Source organism: Pelophylax lessonae, assembly GCF_965119305.1.
Source record: "Pelophylax lessonae genome assembly, chromosome: 2".
In the NCBI taxonomy this organism is placed as follows: domain Eukaryota; kingdom Metazoa; phylum Chordata; class Amphibia; order Anura; family Ranidae; genus Pelophylax; species Pelophylax lessonae.
This window is the reverse complement of record NC_138769.1, coordinates 662,796,481-662,816,714: the sequence shown is the minus strand read 5'-3', so window position 1 is coordinate 662,816,714 and position 20,234 is coordinate 662,796,481. Positions and strand designations below refer to the sequence as shown.

Here is a 20,234-nt window from a genome sequence, read left to right as displayed (position 1 = left end):
TCAGGAACCATGAGACATCATTTTCACACATGGATTGGCTACCACAGAGTCCAGAACTTAACCCCATTGAGAATCTTTGAGATGTGCTGGAGAAGGCTTTGTGCACTGGTCCGACTCTCCCATCATCAATACAAGATCTTGTTGAAAAATTAATGCAACACTGGACAGAAAAAATCTTGCGAAATTGCAGAAGCTTATCGAAACAATGCCACAGCGAATGGGTGCTGTAATCAAAGCAAACAAAATATTACAGTATGTGACCTTTTTCTTTGGTGGCGACTTTTTATTTGGCCAGGCGGTGTATTTTCAAGGCCTAATTTACTTATTCCTGCAGAACAACTGTGAGTTGTTACCCTATTACATCTTCCTGAAAAAGGCCTTTTTGTATAACTCTGAAATATACACTATTTTTCAGGTTTTATTAACCTAAACTTTTTTTTTCACCTCTAGCAATTTACTGCTTACCTTTTCCACCATTTAGGGTTATCCTGAACTGTTTAGATTTCAATACAAACTGGAAAAACTGGGGTGTTCTAAAACTTCTGATTGGTAGTGTATATGCCAGTTTTTGTCCATTTAAACCACAGAGAATGCATATATTAACCAAAAGGTCAGTAAATAATGTGAATACATCTCTAGCAGTTGCAGCCAGAATGCATAGCATTTTAACAATTCCATTGTTACCAGACAATAGTCATTGATCGGTAAAATGAAAAAGGGATGAAATCAGCAATACATTCATTTTTATAAATGACTTAAGAAGAAGTGCGTATTCATCAATTTAGTTATGGAATTTCAGATCAAGCATGTAAAAATTACAAGGTTAATTTAAAATGTTCTTGATATTAATTCAAAATGTAATCCAGTACAGATGAAATGATTACTGCAGTCCTACGCTTCACGAAGCAGTGAGATATCAAACCCTTGTAGCAATTATGAAAGTTTTTACCAATGTTTCTGAGATTTCTGATAAGCCAGTGTGCTCTATGGAACTCTCGGAAGAGGTCAAAGAAAATGACTGCAAATTAAAGTCAATGCTGAAGTAAACATTTGCCTGTACTAATGCATAACTTATCACCAGCCCCTCCTTTTACATCTGTTTATCTGGCTGCCATATATAAGTGACAAGCCATAGTCCTCTTCCCCCTTTCCATAAAGACCACAAACCTGCTCTTCCTGGTTCCATAACATGATCAGGCTATGGGAACTGCGTTCTGTAGCATTTGCACGGGCGGTCTTTGCAGAATTTTTTGCTACTCTTTTGTTTGTTTTATTTGGGTTGGGGTCAGCTTTAAGCTGGCCAGGAACAAGTCCAAATGTCCTTCAGATTGCCTTGGCCTTTGGCCTTGGTATAGGCACCTTGGTTCAGGCTTTTGGCCATGTAAGTGGTGCCCACATTAACCCAGCCGTAACCCTGGCCTTTATGGTGGGTTCTCAGATTTCTTTCCTGAAGGCCGTGTTTTATGTTGGAGCTCAGCTGCTGGGAGCCGTTTCTGGAGCAGCCATACTTCAAGACCTTACTCCTTTGGAAGCTAGAGGAAACCTATCAATAAATGGGGTGAGTTCATTTAATTGATCCATATTTACATTGTTTTATGTAAAGGGCTGGGATCCAAAGTAGCAAGAAATGCAGCTAATCTAGTACAACAAAATGTTGTGGTTCTGCTCAGGGCTGCATACTGTACATTAATGAGCTGCTTCTAGACCAGTGTTGTTAACCTCCCAGATTGAAATTTTTGGGTACTTAGGCTCGTTTTTGGGCACTTAGGCGTCTTTTCTGCTCGAAAGCCTGCTCTCAAAAATGCAACTTTGGTGGGGTTTTTTTTTCTTCCTGTAAGAGCATATGTCTATAAACTCCTGAAAAAGCCATAATGTGCATGGACACATTGGCTAACATGGAGGGGAGTTTCCAGGCAGAAAAACTAATGAGAGCTCAAAAAAGCTCAAAAGCCTGTAGGAGCATCTTCTTTGAGCTTCTTTGAGCTGCTTTGTTTATAAAAAAAAAAAAAAGAAAAACAGCACATAGACACACAGACTCCTCCAAGGGTATGCTATGTGTTTTCGGGAACCTTTGGAGTGGTTTGTATGGTATTATTTTTTAAAGAAGCTGCAAAGAATATAATTTGCTAGCAATTTAAACAAATAGTATAACGACCGGTGCTTCAGAGGGTGTGGCCAATGGGATGATGTAGTACACATTTGGTGGGTTTGTCCTCACCTCGTAGGACTCTGGTCCAGGGTGTTTGGACTCCTTTATTTCTTATACCCATACACCGAGATGCTAAATTCGCCTTGTTGCACTGCCCGATTCAGGGCTTGTTTTCATACCAACAGAAACTGGCATCCTATTTGTTTATTGCGGCGAAAAGGGTAATAGCTAGGGCCTGGAAGAAGCCCTCTGTTCCATTTGCTATGGTGAAGAGCACTCTAACGGATCTTATGATCAACATGAAAATGTTGAGTATTTTAAATGATTCTCACTCTAAATCCCTTAAAGTATGGTCACCTTAGTAGTCCTATTATCTTCCCACCTTGCGCCTAAACAGCTTGGGCCTCTCCTAAGAGCTAACCTGGAGACTTCCCCTCCTCCCCTTCCTCCTTTCCTTCCTTTTCTTTCTATCCTGATCCTTACTTCTTTGTCTCTTTTCTTTTCTATTTCCTTCTCTTTTTCGCAACTGAGGCCGTGCCTACGGCCACCCTTGGTCTCCTTTTCTCTAGGGTGTCCCTAGATCCTCAGACTTAGGGCCTACCTCTTGTTGTCAAGCGGCTAGCTTTGCTGGTTCCCAAATGTTTCTGTATCTCTCTACTGATTGTTTACCCCGACCTGTGTCGGGGGTATCCAATAGACCAGTACATGCAATACCCTCTGCTGTAAACCAGTGCACCTGCATCTTGGGCCCTTGTTAGTTAGCCCTTGAGCCTTGGTGATTTATATGGACCTTTGGGTTATCCTATTAGGTCGCCCAGTAGACAGTTAGTACCTATAAAAGTCACTTGATTGTTATGCTCGTTGAACTATACCTGCAGGGGTGAACATTTGTCAAGATGTTATACTTTATGCAATAAAAATGATTGTACCAGCAACAAATGTGTGAGGCCTCCCTAAATATTCCTATAAGACCGTTATTCTGAGAATGCAGCCTGGCTGGCCAGGAAAGGGGGGCCCACTAACCGAAATGTAACCATACTTTTTGTATGAGAATATTGCCTGTATCTTCGGTATCTAGTGGTCAAAATGTGATATCGTTTTTTAAAACAGGCCATAGTCCATAACAAAAATTACAGTCACACGTCCTTCTGAATGCTTCAGAAATTCATGAAATGAATGACCTATAAACAGACCCCAGACAGTTTACAGTCAGATCCGTAATGTCTTGTTACAATCTGTAAGTTGCTTATCCTGTATTTTTACATCAAGCATTCAGCGAGAATGTTAATTGCACATCCTGACATATAGATACAGTACATAGGGGAAAAAATCTACAAATCTATCTGAAATATAATAATGAAAACATAGCACATCATACATACAACAAATGTGAAAATCAAAATGGCTCAAATCAAAATCTAATTTGAAAATCAATTAAATGTACCATCATAATTAAAGAATTAAAATATACTTTGTGACTAACCATAGCTATTCTTAAAAATGTTCACCCCCCCCCCCCATCTCCCCACTCCATCCGGCTACCTATTCTGCCTGACCTATCTAACCTCAACAAAAGCTGGGATTTTGGGGAGTGATAACGTCACCCATAGGCTCCTATGTCCCAGGCATTGTCAATGCTCCTCCTCTTCCCTGCAGTGCAGCCGCGGCTCACTGACACAGGAGAGCTGGAGCTGCAGGATCATATAACCAGAATGAATCAGACTGTAAAAATTCAAGTATACAGATCTTTTTTACATTTACATAAAGCAGGATAGGTATCAGGAGGGTGGGGCATTTCTAAGAATAGTTTTAGTTAGCCAGGAATTCCATTTTAACCATTTTCCGACTGCACACTCTACAATTACTGCAACAGTGTGGGCCGGCTGCGCAAAACCACATATACACTCACTGGCCACTTTATTAGGTACACCTTGTAATACTGATTTGGGCCCTCTTTTGCCTTCAGAACCACCCTAATTCTTCATGACATAGATTCAACAAGGTGTTGGAAAGATTCTTTAGAGATTTTGGTCCATAGTGACATGATAACATCACGCAGTTGCTGCAGATTTGTCGGCTGCACATCCATGATGGGAATCTCCCGTTCCACCACTCCCTAAGGTTCTCTATTGGATGGAGATCTGGTGATTGTGGAGGCCATTGGAGTACAGTGAACTCATTGTCATGTTCAAGAAACTGGTGGTGAGATGATTTGAGCTTTGTGACATGGTGCATTATCCTGCTGGAAGGAGCCATTAGAAGATGGGTACAGTGTAGTTATAAAGGGATGGACATGGTCAGCAACAATACTCAGGTATGATGTGGCATTTAAACGATGCTCAATTGGTACTAAGGGGCCCAAAGCATGCCAGGAAAATATCCCCTGCACCATTATACACTTAAATAAATATAAATAATAGCTGCGCTAAGCACCACAAAGGATTCCAAATAGAGATTAATAAATATCATAAAGCAGCTACACAAACCATATACTGATAAATATTGAATACAGATAATAAATATAAAATTGTAGCGCTAATCATATAAATAATAAATGTATAAAGTCCATAAAAGATTGCTAATATCCAGGTGGAATTGTGAAATCACACGAGCACTCTTGGCACATTTAAATCATAGATCTGGTAAGGGTATTCTGGATATTTCTTTGGTGGCGGATCTATTGCACCCTCCCACATACAAGAGTGCTCGTGTGATTTCACAATTCCACGTGGATTTTAGCAATCTTTTATGGACTTTATGCATTTATTATTTATATGATTAGCGCTACAATTTTATATTTATTACCATTATACACTTGCTTTCATGTTGTTTATGTCAGATTCTGACCCTACCATCTGAATGTTGCAGCTAAAATCGAGACTCATCAGACCAGGCAACGTTTTTCCAATCTTCTATTGTCCAATTTTGGTGAGCCTGTGCGAATTGTAGCCTCAGTTTTATATTCTTAGCTTATAGGAGTGGCACCTGGTGTGGCCTTCTTCTGCTGTAGCCCCTCTGCTTCAAGGTTCAATGTGTTGTGCATTCAGAGATGGTATTATGCATACCTTAGAAAAAAATATACCAGCACGAGTTTGTACTCCCCTCAAAGGTCAATATTATTGTTCTTTCATCTAAAGTTTTTCAAAACTCATATCCAAAAACAATGCAAGACAGAGAATGTAAACTTTTTTCAAAAAAGTGCTAGTGCAACAGAAACTGTGCAGTACAATCAGAATGAATAAAAATATATAAAAAACAATACTCCGTGAGGACGTCAAGTCTCGAAACTAGTAGTGTGGGGCCGAGACGCCGAACACCACCACACCGGTCTGGCTCACACTCCCGGCTCTGATACATGGCCAGAGGAGTAAAGGATGAATGCTTTTAACCCTCAGTGTCGGGTAAACACTTAAAAAATGTGAGTGTATTTTAATAAATAAGTAAAATATGGAATTATACTTTATGGATTCTCCTTTCTTTCAAATCACTACCCTTACTTATCTCTGTGAGAATGCCTGTATGGAAAGATGGGAATGATCATTCTTTAGAATAAGAACCAACCTGCTGAAAATTTTATACAAAAAGACACATTTGCTGGTTTATAATTTGACCAGCTACCCCATCTGGTGAGTCAGTTTGGGGGATACGGTGGAAGGAGCACGTTGGGTGTTTTGGACATTTTTTTCACAGAAGAAATTGCACCATGTGATAGATATTTTTTGCACTTTTTTAAATTCACTTGGGACTCTGAGGAAGATTGAATATTGGTTTTAAAATAACATTTATTTTGAAAATAATTGTTTTATTTTTATTTTCATTTTTATGTGGTTTTTAATTACACGTGTATAATATGAATTTATTGATGAAATGATTAGGCATTTTTTTATATATATATATATTTTTATTTGTTCTGACTGCACCGCACAGATCATTTTTTGAATTTCACAATTATGCACTAGCACTTTTTGATGAATTGATTAGGTATTGTTTTTTATATATTTTATTCATTCTGATTGCACTGCACAGATTTTGTTGCACTAGCACTTTTTGAAAAAGTTTATGGATATGAGTTTTGAAAAAGATTTATGATGCACTGTGATGCATTAGAACTTTAGATGAAAGGACAATATTGTTCACCTACTGAGGGGAATAAAAACTTTTGCTGATATATTTTTCCCTACTTTTGATGTGGGATCACCTGCAGTTAATTAGCAGCAGTTTATCCAGACTCCTTTTTGTGTTTTATGGCCATTGATTACATTGGCGCCTGATTATTTTCTTGCTTATTGTGCATACCTTGGTTGCAAAGAGTGATTATTTGAGTTGCTGTTGCCTTTCTATCATCTCAAACCAGTCTGCCCATTCTCCTCTGACATCAGCAAAGCATTTTCGTAGACACATCTGCCGCTCACTGGATATTTTCTCTTTTTCGGACTATTCTCTGTCAATCCTAGAGATGGTTATATGGGAAAATCCCAGTAGATCAGCAGTTTTTGAAATACTCAGACCAGCCCATCTGACACCAACAACCATGCCACCTTCAAAGTCACTTAAATCCCCTTTTTTCCCCATTCTGATGCTCAGTTTGAACTTCAGTAAGTCGTCTTCCCCATGTCTAGATGCTTGAATGCATTGAGTTGCTTCCATGTGATTGGCTGATTAGCAATTTGTGTTACCAAGCAATTGAACAGGTGTACCTAATAAAGTGACCGGTGAGTGTTTAGAAGTGACTCTGCATTTCCGGGTAGGGGGCACACATGCCTGCTTGCACCCGCTAGCCCAGCTGTGCTGTGATTCGTCACAGCACATGCCGATCACCAGGTCCCAGCCAGAGATTGGCCACCAGCGTTTGGCACTGAGCTTCACAAAACACAGCTTTGTGAGTGTAAACAGCACAGAGCTGTGTTCAGTGACAGGGGATCTAGTTGGTTTTTTCAGTTCCTGCTAAGCAGAAAATCAAAATAACTAGATCCCCAGTAAAAACAGCACATATTTAACCCCCTGATCACCCTAGATGTAAACCCCTTCCTGCACAGTGTCATTAGTACAGTGACAGTGCATTTTATTAGCACTAATCACTGTATTAATGTCACTGGTAATGTCAGTAGCAGTTAGCTAGTTCCCACAAAAAATGTGCTAGTGTCAGATTGCCTGTCGTCCTGCTATACAAGTTGCTGATCACTTCCATTACTAGTTTTTAAAAAAAAAATAAAAAAATTCAGTATATATCCCATAGTTTGCAGACGCTATAACCTTCACGCAAACTAATCAAAAATCAATAGATAAGACTATAATCCTTCCACTTTATAAAACTCTGGTCCGAACACATCTGGAGTATTCTGTCCAGTTCTGGTCGCCAGTCCTCAGGAGGGATGTGTTGGAGCTGGAGAGAGTCCAGAGAAGGGCAACTAAACTAATTAGGGGATTGGAGGACCTTAATTATGAAGAGCATCTGAAATCGCTTGATTTATTCTCCCTGGAGAAGAGAAACCTGAGAGGGGACATGATAGCAATTTATAAATATCTCAATGGTGATATCGGCATAGAAAAACAGCTATTCAGTCGAAGGGATTGCATGAGGACTCGAGGGCATACAATGCGATTAGAGGAGAAGCGTTTTAACCTCAGGCAACGTGGGGGGTTCTTTACTGTTAGGGCTACAAGATTGTGGAATTCTCTACCACAAGAGGTGGTTTCTGCGGGAAGTATGGTGGCTTTCAAAAGACTCTTAGACGTACATCTCAAGGATCAGGACATTCAGGGGTATGAGATGATTACGGCCACACACACCTACACAGGTTGAACTGGATGGACTATTGTCTTTATTCAACCTCACCTACTATGTAACTATATATGTAATTATGTAACACTTATTGGAATTTTTTGTAGCAGAATACATTTTTGCCAATTTTTTTTTTTTTTTTTTATGAGATATGTTTTAAAGCAGGTTGTTAGTGTATTAAAATCTGCTAATACATTTATCAATCCCCTTACCCCAGACTGACAATGCTGCTGCCCAAAGCCCCTGTGCTCCTTCATCCAGAGTGGGGGCACTTTAATTCTGAGGTGTATTACTGGCCAGATCACCAGGTGGAAACAGAAGGAAAAAAGCCTTAAAAAAAAAAAAAATGCAGCCACCACATCTGATAATTGGTAAGCTGCAACATATTACATTTTGGCTTTGGGTTTAACAAAGCTTTAAGTATCTCATAAATTACTTTATTACTTTGAGATGTGAAGTGTGAACCCATCCTAGCTCTGGGAAATCTTGATTTATTTTCTGGATCTTGTTTTATTCATAACCACCAAACCACAGCCTCCCATTGTCAGATTACATAAATGTGATGCCTTGTACTTATGCAACAAAGTCCCTTTTTTTCACATTTCCTTCTTAATCTTTTTTTCTTCCTGCGTCCTTCTGTCTGTTTTTATCAGCTAAAGAAGAGGTATTTATTTTCTTGCTTTAAGATATTACACATAGAGTGTGCAGAACACATGGTTTTATTCCAGGGCCACACATAAAAAACTGTGAAAGGCAATGTACATTTCATGCTGGAAGACATAAAAGAATGTAAAATACAGAAAGCACTATGCCTGGTAATGGTTCAGGAGTGTCTGTAAACCAAGACAAATGGCCTCATTCATCACATACTACTCATATACACTCACCGGACACTTTATTAGGTACACCACTTCAATTGCTTGGCAACACAAATTGCTAATCAGCCAATCACATGGCAGCAACTCAGTGCATTTAGGCATCTAGATGTGGTGAAGTTGACTTGCTGAAGTTCAGACCGAGCATCAAAATGGAGAAGAAAGGAGATTTACGTGACTTTGAATGTAGCATGGTTGTTGGTGTAAGACGGGCTAGTCTGAGTATTTAAAAAACTGCTGATCTACTGGGATTTTCACACATAATCATCTCTCAGGTTTACAGAGAATGGTCCGAAAAATAGAAAATATCCAGTGAGCAGCAGTTGTGTGGACAAAAATGCCTTGTTGATGTCAGAGGAGAATGTGCAGACTTGTTCGAGATGATAGAAAGGCAACAGTAATTAAAAGAAACACTCATTACAACCAAGGTATGCAGAATACCATTTCTGAACGCACAACACATTGAACCTTGAAGCAGAAGGGCTACAACAGCAGAAGACCACATTGGGTGCCACCCCTATCAGCTAAGAACAGGAAATTGAGGCTACAATTGGCACAGGCTCACCAAAATTGGACAATAGAAGATTGGAAAAATGCTGCCTGGTCCGATGAGTCTTGATTTCAGCTGCGACATTCAGAAGGTAGTCTAAGAATTTGACGTAAACATGAAAAATTGGATCCATCCTGCCTTGTATCAATGGTTCAGGCTGGTGGTGATGGTTTAATGGTGTGGGGGATTTTTTTTTGTGGCACACTTTGGGCCCATTAGTACCAATTGAGCATCATTTAGACGCCACAGCCTACCTGAGTATTGTTGCTGACCATGTCCATCCCTTTATGACTACAGTGTACCCATCTTCTGATGGCTACTTCTAGCAGGATAATGCACCATGTCACAAAGCTCCAATCATCTCACCACTGGTTTCTTCACCATGACAATGAGGTCACTGTACTCCTATGGCTTCCACACTCACCACATCTCAGTCCAATAGATCACCTTTGGGATGTGGTGGAATAGGAGATTTGCATCATGGATGTGCAGCCGACAAATCTGCAGCAACTGTGTGATGCTATCATGTTCATATGGACCAAAATCTCTGAGGAATGTTTTTAACACTTTGTTGAATCTATGCCATGAAGAATTAAGGCAATTCTGAAGGCAAAAAGCGGTCCAAGGTGTACCGGTGAGTGTATATAAATTTTATAGAAAATAAACTTTATCTTCAAACATCTTAAAAAATATATCCTAAGCAGCACCTCCTTGCACAGCAGCTTAGTGGTAAGCACTCATGGTATGCCTTGTGGCACTAAGGTGCCAAATTTAAATCCAAGGACACTGCTTGCAAGTTCTCCTTGTGTATGCACGGATTTCCTTTGGGTGCTCCAGTATTCTCCCACTCTCCAAAAACAAGCTGGTAGGTTAACTGGCTCTTGCCTAAATTTGGACCCAGTATGCATATGTATGTAAATGAGATAAGGACCCTAGATTATAAGCTCCTTGGGGGCGGGATCAATGTGAATATACAACTTTTTAAAGTGCTCCAGAAAATTGTTGGTGCTGTATAAATATCTATAATAAGATAAATAAAAATGTATACTGTAACCCCTCCAGTGGCTCGTGTTTCCTACCGTCTCTCCATTCCAGCACTGTCAGAGTCTTCAGCAATCAACACTTCTAGGGGTGTCAGATGCATGTGTCACCCACCGTGCTGTAATTTCTTCCTCCAACCAATATGTCACTGCAAGACATGCCAATGATGCAAGGGTCATAGAATAAAACGGCACCAGATAGTTGGGATCACAGCATCCCACATACCTAGAAAAAATGAGTGCTTAACCTCCTGTCGACCAAGTAAAGCATAGATGTGGCTGCAAAAAAGGCAGACTTTGAAGTGGTTCTAAAGGCAGATGTTTTTTTTATCCTAATGTATTCTATGCATTAAGATAGAAAACCTTCTGTGTGCAACAGCCCAATTAATACTTACCTGAGGTCCATCTTGATCCAGTGATGTTGCAGGAGAGACTCAGCTGTCCAGGACTCTCTCTTCTCCTTGGCTGAGACAGCAGCGAGGTGCCATTGGCTCCCGCTGCTGTCAGTCAAAGTCAGTGAGCTAATGAGGTGAGAGAGGGGGCGGGGCTGAGCACACTGTGTCTGAATAGAGACACAGAGCAGCAGCTCGGCTCAGGTGCCCCCATAGCAAGCTGCTTCATGTGGGGGCACTCAGCAGAAGGGAGGGGCCAGGAGCGCCGGTGGGGGACCCGAGAAGAGAAGGATTTGGGCTGTTCTGTGCTAAACCAACTGCCCAGAGCAGGTAAGTATAACATGTTTGTTATTTGCAAATTAAAAAAATGTGACTTTAGTATCACTTTAACATCTAGATTCAGCACATATGCATTCATCGACACAGACTAATACCTGAAGTTGAGTAACAAATACCAGACTGGCAACAAACTCAAGTTACACTGAACGAAGGGTGCGTACTCACCATAAACCATAGGTATTTAAAATATAGCTTTTATTCATACCTATAAAACATTGTCTGGACTGTATATATGTATGTAGCAATATTTCCAGGCCTTGGGCCTGAGGTGGGTCTGCCATCAGCACCGGTAACACTCCCAACACATTTAAGTTGTGAACCCAGGTGTGAGAACAGAGACAATGACCATTCTGGCATCTTTGGTTTGTTTGGTTTATTGTATATTGGGGATGGGAGAAGGGAATGAGTGGGATACTCCTCTGGCTCTTCTAGGCTTGACTAGGACTTTGTACAAAAATGCTCACTAGCGCTGTCTTGGCGCCAGATGAATGCCGGCCAGCGCTTCCTGATGCTTGCAAATACTGCTTGGCTGAATTAGTGCTGAAACCTCGACTTTAACTTGTTTGTTAGCTTAGAAGCTCCAGGACTGTAGAATCCTTGACTCCTGATACTCGATTTAGCTCAAAAGTCACTGAACAGCTCCCTCCAACCCTTCACCGACTGAGGTAGCTCCTTGTCACTACTTGTGCTGCTGCAACTCTTAACTCTGTACACTACACACTGTACACTGACTCTTCAGGGTCCAACCACAGGTACCCCCTTTCCACTTCAGGGTCCTCTGACTAGGCACCCCTTTTACACTAGCTGACTCCTGGATCCCTAGAAACTTCCCAGGAGTGGTCCCCTCTGACACTAGGCAGACCCCCAGGGGCAGTCCACAGTACTCACGATCTTTGTAGGCTTTCCTGGAACTAGACCCCTCTCTCTCTCCGCTGGTTCTCGGCACACCAGATCCCCTCTGCAGCTCAGCTCCACACTCTTTGGGTTACCAGGTCACCACCCGAGACACCCGCTTCCTCTGACAGGAGGAGAGACAGGCGTACTCTCCCTCCTGGGACTCTGCTTCCCGCCAAAGAAGCTGCGTAATGCGTTCCCTCAGAACTTATACCCACTCCCAGAATCCTCTGCAGCAGAATCTGCCTTCTGGGGTAGATACAGCCCTGAGTGTGTCTCTGATTGGGTTTCCTCCACTGCCCAATGAGAACTTTCCCATGGAGCCAGTGGGGAGACTCCCCTCCCAGCAGACACACCTAGGAGACATGACAGCCAGCTGAAATCATGGCCCTGCTGTTAGGCAGCCAAGGCCCACTATACTTTTACCTAGCACCTACCTGTAGGGTGCTACATCCACCCCACACCAAAGGGAGTAAGGTCCCTCTGACTCTGAGGCAACAGCCTCCTATCAAAATACTGCCAAAAACGCAGGAGTATCCCACAAACCTGGAAAGGGGGAGAAGGGAAAAATGAATGTACAAATAAATTATGGTGGAAAAATATAGCTTTACACTCTGCTGTACAAATTTACAAACATTTTAAGGTGCATGAAAAACTGATGCACCCCTGACCAAACTCGTTTAGTGAGGACTAAGAAGAAAAATCCAATGCAAATCCCCTAACTAACTATTTCTAAGATGATCCCACTTGTAGAGAGAAATGGAACCAAAAGTTAGTCAACTGCATACACCAGTGGCGGCTGGTGCTCAAAATTTTTTGGGGGGGGGGGGGGGGCGCAAAAAGAAAAATGTAAAAAGAAAAATGTAATAGGTATTGCTTCGCGGCAAGAAACGCGGTAAAAAAATTGCATGACTTTGAGGTCATGGTACAGGCATGGCACAGGTGATGGTATAGGCATGGCACATGTGATGGTATAGGCATGGCACAGGTGATGGCACAGGTGATGGCATAGGCATGGCACAGGTGATGGCATAGGCATGGCACAGGTGATGGCACAGGTGATGGCATAGGCATGGCACAGGTGATGGCATAGGCATGGCACAGGTGATGGCATAGGCATGGCACAGGTGATGGCACAGGTGATGGCATAGGCATGGCACAGGAAATGGCATATGCATGGCACAGGTGATGGCATAGGCATGGCACAGGTGATGGCACAGGTGATGGCATAGGCATGGCACAGGTGATTGCACAGGTGATGGCATAGGAATGGCACAGGTGATGGCACAGGTGATGGCATAGGCATGGCACAGGTGATGGCATAGGCATGGCACAGGTGATGGCACAGGTGATGGCATAGGCATGGCACAGGTGATGGCATAGGTGATGGTACAGGCATGGCACAGGTGAGGGCACAGGTCGGCTTCAATCACTTACCTTCTGACGGCGGCGGGATGGCGGGATTCCGGGAACCGAGACGAGCAGCGCCGTGGACGTCCTCCTCTTCAGTCTTCTGTCTTCCGGTCCGGGCGGTGGGAAGGAGATCGGGCGGTGACGGTGCGTGATTGACGCACGCACCGACACCACCCCCATTGCGAGTCAGCGATGTCCTGGATGATGATTGGTCCAGGCTGGAGATTGGACCGATCACAGCCAGGATATCACGAAGGTGGGGGTGGCTCAGCGCTTTTTCCTGCACCCAGGTTACGCCCCCAGAAGGCAGCCAGTCGGCGCCTCTTCTGGGTCGTAAATCCCCCCCCCCCCCCCATAGCCACCAGGCCGAGCGCATAGGCCTGCGAACGCAATTTTTTTTTAAAAACTTTATTTGTTCTTTTTGTCATTTTTTTTTCTATTTTTTTTCTTTTTTTTTAGGGGGGGCGGCGCTCTGGCGCCCCCTATGCATGGGCCGCCACTGGCATACACATAGGAGAATGCAAGCCTAACTATCTTGACAGTTGAATGGAAAGACCCTCCTCTTAACTCTAAGTCCGACCTTTTCACTCCCTTCCCTGACTACCTCTGCTGACCAGCAGTGGCGGCTGGTGCTCAAAATTTTTTTTTGGGGGGGGGGCGCAAACAAAAAAATGTAATAGGCATTGCTTTGTGGCAAAAACGCTGTAAAAAATTGCGTGACTTTGAGGTCACAAAAGTGTGAAAGGGGCCTTCAGTAATCAATGTATAGTGTGCCCCCTTCAATGCAGTGACCATTGTGCCCCCTTCAATGCAGAGTGACCATCATGCCCCCTTCAATGCAGAGTGACCATCGTGCCCCCTTCAATGCATAGTGACCATCGTGCCCCCTTTCAATGCAGAGTGACCAGCGTGCCCCCTTTCAAAGCAGAGTGACCAGCGTGCTGTGCCCCCTTTCAATGCAGAGTGACCAGCGTGCCGTGCCACCTTTCAATGCAGAGTGACCAGCTGCTGTGCCCCCTTTCAATGCAGAGTGACCAGCATGCCGTGCCCCCTTTCAATGCAGAGTGACCAGCATGCCCCTTTTTAATGCAGAGTGACCAGCATGCCGTGCCCCCTTTCAATGCAGAGTGAACAGCGTGCCCCCTTTCAATACAGAGTGACCAGCATGCCCCCTTTCAATGCAGAGTGACCAGCGTGCCCCCTATCAATGCAGAGTGACCAGCTTGCTCCCTTCCAATGCAGAGTGACCAGCGTGCCCCCTTTCAATGCAGAGTGACCAGCATGCCCCCTTTTAATGCAGAGTGACAAGCGTGCCCCCTTTCAATGCAGAGTGACCAGCGTGCCATGCCCCCTTTCAATGCAGAGAGACCAGTGCACTTACCTGCAGGGGCGGCTTCTCCTCAGTCCCCCGCGTCTCCTCGAGTCCTCCTGCCCTTGGCCAATGGCATGGGTTTGCCTTTTGGCCAATCGGGAAGCGGGTCTTGTACCCGCTTCCTGATTGGCCAGGAGGAGGATCCATGTGACAATAGTGAATTTTCATTCGCTATTGTCACACAAATGGGTGGGCTAGGCGCAGTGCTCTGCGCCCCAGGTCCACCCTTTTCTGAAGCCTATTAGAGCCTCTGGCTCTAATCAGGTGATACAGAAAAAAAACCCCCATTGAACTCCATGCGTCCCGCGCTCCGCATGTAGATTAGGGGGCCGGACGCATGGATAGGGGGGGGGGGGGCGGCGCCCCTGCGCCCCCAACACACCAGCCTCCACTGCTGACCAGTATCTTGACTCGCAGGGGTTCACTCCTTTTCCGATGAGTTTGTACCCTGTTACTGACTAACTATTCAGAGTCCTTAAATTAAGTGAAATACAGCGCCCTCTTGCTGTCTTTCAAAGTACTTTGAAGGAACAAAGCAAGTCACAGTTCTGTATAACCTGCAGTCTTGCTGAGTCAGGGAAGTAACACAGGGGTCTTGTAGGATACTCCCCACCAAAGTTCCTGGACACTTGAAGTTTGCAACAACAAATCTTCACCTTGTCAAAACGGGTCTAGCATAGCAAACAATTTTCCCAAAGACCCTGGCCCGATGGCCCAAGGGGTCAGCATTGAACTAGAACACTTTCAAACTTGTAAACTCAGCATTACATTTTCAAAGTTGTGATAGCCAGCCGGCCAACACAGGTTTTTTTGCTTTTGAATTTTTTCCTTTTTCCTACAAACAGACACTTGCGGCCCTCAAATATAATAGTCAGGGTGAGGGACTTGCACATATACTCCTTGTTCATCTTTGACTCTGATTACATAGTTACATAGTTAGTGAGGTTGGAAAAAGACATCAGTCCATCCATTTCAACCTATGATGTGAGTGTGTGTTTGCTTTTAACCGTACATTGTATACCCCTGTATGTTGTGGTCTCTAAGGTGCCCATCTAATAGTTTTTTGAAACTATTAATGCTCCCTGCTGATACGACTGCTTGTGGAAGAGAATTCCACATCCTTACCGCTCTTACAGTGAAGAACCCCTTACGCATTTTAAGGTTAAACCGCCTTTCCTCTAGTTTTAGGGGGGGGAACCTCTGGGTGAGTCTAGGATGGAAAAAGACTTGGGGGTACTGGTAGACAACAGGCTTGGCAGTGGCATGCAATGCCAAGCCGCTGCAAGCAAAGCCAACAGAATACTGGGATGTATAAAAAAGGGGATTAACTCCAGAAATAGAGATTATTCTCCCACTCTACAAGACTCTGGTCCGGCCACATCTGGAGTAGGCTGTCCAGTTCTGGGCACCGGTCCTCAGGAAGGATGTGCTGGAATTGTAAAGAGTCCAGAGAAGGACAACAAAAATAATTAGGGGAATGGAGGACATCAGCTATGAGGAAAGACTACAAGCACTGAACCTATTCTCTCTGGAGAAGAGACGATTGAGGGGGGATATGATATCAATGTACAAATACTGTACTGGCGACCCTAGCTTAAGGAACAAACTATTCAGAGAAAGGAGATACAATAAGACACGTGGCCACTCACTGATGGACCAGGCATGGCCTGATCAATCCGGGCGACGAACCTCCACTTTGTCTACAGTATGTAAATGGAGCACCCAAAGTTCAACTGAGCCTTTACACTTTTAAATTTTTCCTTTATTTTTTCCTCCGGTGAGTCTCTGTATTGTTTGGGCACAAACAAGAAATCCCAGATCATTTCGTCACACCAAAAGTCTCTGAATTTTTCTACCAGCAGCATCACCTCCCTGGGTGCATATGGATAATCATATTCTTATTCGAGTACCACTTTTCTCTGCAGCCATCTTTGCATCCTGGACAGTCGGGGGAGAGTCCTCCTGTTACCTCTGCACACCCTCTGTATCATATGCTCATAGGCCGCGTTCTGGTCTCTGGCCCTGGCAATGTTCCCTGGAGGGGTGAGGTCTGGGATCCTTTCTACGTTTGCATTACAGAATCCCAATTTCTGAGCCAAGTCCCCCCCCTTTCTATGGCTTCCTTAGCCTCTTGATCCAGGGTTAATGTCATGTCAGGACCTGGGGAGCTGCTCCCAGCTTCTGAACCCCAGTCCCACTCGGTTTCATCCACAGACCCCCAATCGTCGACCCCTTTTTCGATAGACCCGTATCTGTTTTGAAAAGATGGGGAATCGACACGTACGGGGCATTTTCCTCACTCACTACTAGTGCTAGAGGGTGAGGCTTGAATCACCGCAGGCGTTTCTGGCTGCTGGATACTAATGGTGGTGGATCCCATCGTGGTTACTGAGGTAGTTATGTCCTCCGGCCAATCGCCAATTGCCATTGTGGGCATGGATTCCCTCCCAATGGAACTCTGCGACCGAATCCCCCTTCCACACATAGTAGGCCCACTGACTGCTGGCAGGGTCTCCAGCTGCATCATCAGCCGTAACATTTCCCTCCCGCCTCCGCGGGGGAACTTGGATTCAGTCACAGTCACCTCTTGAGTAAGGCCTTATTCCCACTTAACAGAGAGCTTTTTGGGTCGGACATCGCTCTTTTGTGCCCGGAGCAGCAGATAAGCCACACTGCCCGCACTGGACCCACGCCTGTACTTTTAGTGTAACAGTAGCACACTGAGGACATACCGCTCCTAGGAACTCCCGGCCTCCTCCCATGCACAGTGCGAGTCTGCCGTCTGGCACCATCCAGATACCGGTGTCCCAGACTAGGGACGGATCGAGCCGGTGGATCTGCTCCGGGTTCTGCCTTGCAGAGTCTTCACCCATGGCGGCAGTGATAGAGGGCACACTCCTCATTTCTCTCACAAACTACATGCTTTTCTCTCCTACACCTGTCTCCCGCACAGCCACACCCGAAGGAGGGGATATTAATAGGGTTCCCTTGGTCACTCTCTTATTGGCTGGATGTTCCCACTGTCTCCACCCTTTCGCCATATTGTGTGATGACTCCTCCTGCTAGGCAGATCTGCATATGGCACGCTTTCCTGCACGGTGCTGTAGCTTTTCCCCTGCCATGCTTTCCAACGATAGCCCACAGGGAAGTAGCTGCTAAGCGGATAATGTCACTTGCCAGACATGCATCCACTCTCCTCAATTGCACTAGGGCCACAACTGCGCCTTCCTGCACTGAAGCCAGCTGTCCCTCCTTGCTTGGCAAGATTAATATCCTGCTGTCGGTAAATAGTCCTCTTCCATGCCACACATGTGCAATTTTCCTCTTCCATACTGTCTCCAAGGCTAGCCCCACTGCCCCTCTCGGCATGGCCAACTACGATCCCCACAGTATTGGTGCAATTACGATACAGAATAAATGTCCCGCTGTCAAAAGCACTGTCCACATCAGTCCACATAGCGTGCACATACACCCGGCCCCTGGCACTTCTCTTCCTGTGCACCCGACCTCCATCTTCACCGTCCCTGCTAGGACGACCGGCGTCCTCTTCTCTGTCCTCACTGGGACCCCTGACACCATCTTTAGTGTCCTCACTGGGATCTCTCTCTGTTAAGCAGCACTCATGCACTCTCACTCTTTTTCCTTTGGCTCTCCATGTTCTGACAGCAGAGTACATTTCATAGTCCATATTAAAGGTTCTCATCAAATTGCAATTTTCCCTTGAACATTTGCGTTGCCACGGCATATGGGCTTCTAGCTTCATCCCACTCTCCCTGCCTCCTGCAGATCCAGTCTCACACCTGCCTTGGCGCTTGAACGACAGTTCTGGGCACAAAAATTAACTTTTTTTACTTTCTCTTCTGCCGTTGCCAGGGGCAACTGGCCCAGTAACTAATGGCAAAATCCCAAACGAGCCCCCAAATGTAGCAATATTTCCAGGCCTTGGACCTGAGGTGGGTCTGCCATCAGTACCAGTAACACTCCCAACACATTTAAGTTGTGAACCCAGGCGTGAGAACTGAGACAATGCCCATTCTGGCATCTTTGGTTTGTTTGGTTTATTGTATATTGGGGATGGGAGAAGGGAATGAGTGGGATACTCCACTGGCTCTTCTATGCTCTTCTAGGCTAAATACACCTTCTTTATATTCCCAGTCTTCTCTAACCATTTTTAACAGTCTAGAACATTATATGCTTATATTCAATTTAAAGGGGAACTCAGAATGCAAAACCCTAATTTAAGCCTAATGTCGCACACGCGTTTAACCGGAAAATCCACCTTGCCTTTGTTTTTAATAAATATTTATATTGGTTTCCCTTTCTTGCACCCACTTTTGGTTGTTCAATGAGCAGAGAACTTGAGTTGGTATTGTTCCCTACTATGCACCTGTCACATATGTCTAGCCAAGGTTCTATCTCTATCTCAGCCTATAATGTTCTTGACTGTTAAAAATGGTTAGAGAAGACTGGGAATATAAAGAAGGTGTATTTTGAGATAGACATAGGAATATTAATATGTCCTTACTTAATTGTCTCTATGCCTTCTTATACGGACTTTTAAAGAGGTCTCTTGGGGATTTGGGTGAGTTTTTGATATTTCCCCAGATTGGGAGACTGTTTTCTGGTTACTCCCCACCAGATGGAGATATTCCCCACGGAAATTGCATCTGGACATATATTTACGTCATGACCTGATTCCGCGGTAACGTCATGACGTCATATTACGTCATTACGCAAATTTGCATCATGACGCCATGACAGGACATGCTTGATGACGCAAATGCGGAAATAACATGCCATTTTTACTCCAACCATGTGGGGATAGTTTGGTTCTCTCCTTTATCCTTCTTTATCTTTTGACACTTTTACTTTGGTGCATTTATTTTTCACTCCTGACGAAGCTCATTTACTAAGCGAAACATGTAGGGTTTTAGTTTTTTGGGAGCACTATTATGATTTGGGGTCCAGCATGGTTTGTGGGGAGAGTGTTTCTTTAGGGTTGGTCAGGCTTTACCAGTGCTAATAGCATTTTGTTTTTTGATGACTCAAGCTTGAAGAGCTTTTCTGGCCTTTGGAAACAGAGTAGGCAGGACAGCATTTGTCAGGCTATTTGTTAGCCAGCCATCCTAATTTGAGAGCAGTAGATATTGGGAAGGCTTGACGAGCAAGAGTAGCCAGCCAATTTATTAGTGTGTAGCTAGTATCCAGATCCTGAAAGGTCATATTCTCTGAGACAGACTTGATAAGAGAGCTTATGAGAGAGAGATTTGCTATGAGGCCGGTTTGAACAGCTTTTCTAGCCTTCAGATTTAGAGCAGGCAGGCAATATGTGCTGCTTCAAATGTCAGACAACTACTAAGCTTTGTGAGCATACAGATACAAGCTCCAGTGGATAGCTTTGCTACAAAAGAAGATATTTTGGATAGAT

General features: G+C 44.1%; 1 protein-coding gene across 2 annotated transcripts in view; it reads left to right on the top strand.

The window, feature by feature from the left end:
* The first annotated feature begins 1,158 nt into the window (after nt 1–1,158).
* Nucleotides 1,159–20,234, top strand: part of LOC309546388 (aquaporin-2-like) — a 56,605-nt gene continuing 37,529 nt past the window's right edge. For both annotated transcript variants that reach the window (XM_082246046.1, XM_082246045.1), the window contains exon 1: nt 1,159–1,558. In XM_082246046.1, the coding sequence (XP_082102172.1) occupies nt 1,190–1,558 (369 nt within the window). In that variant the 5' untranslated portion in view covers nt 1,159–1,189. The remainder of the gene's footprint in view (nt 1,559–20,234) is intronic.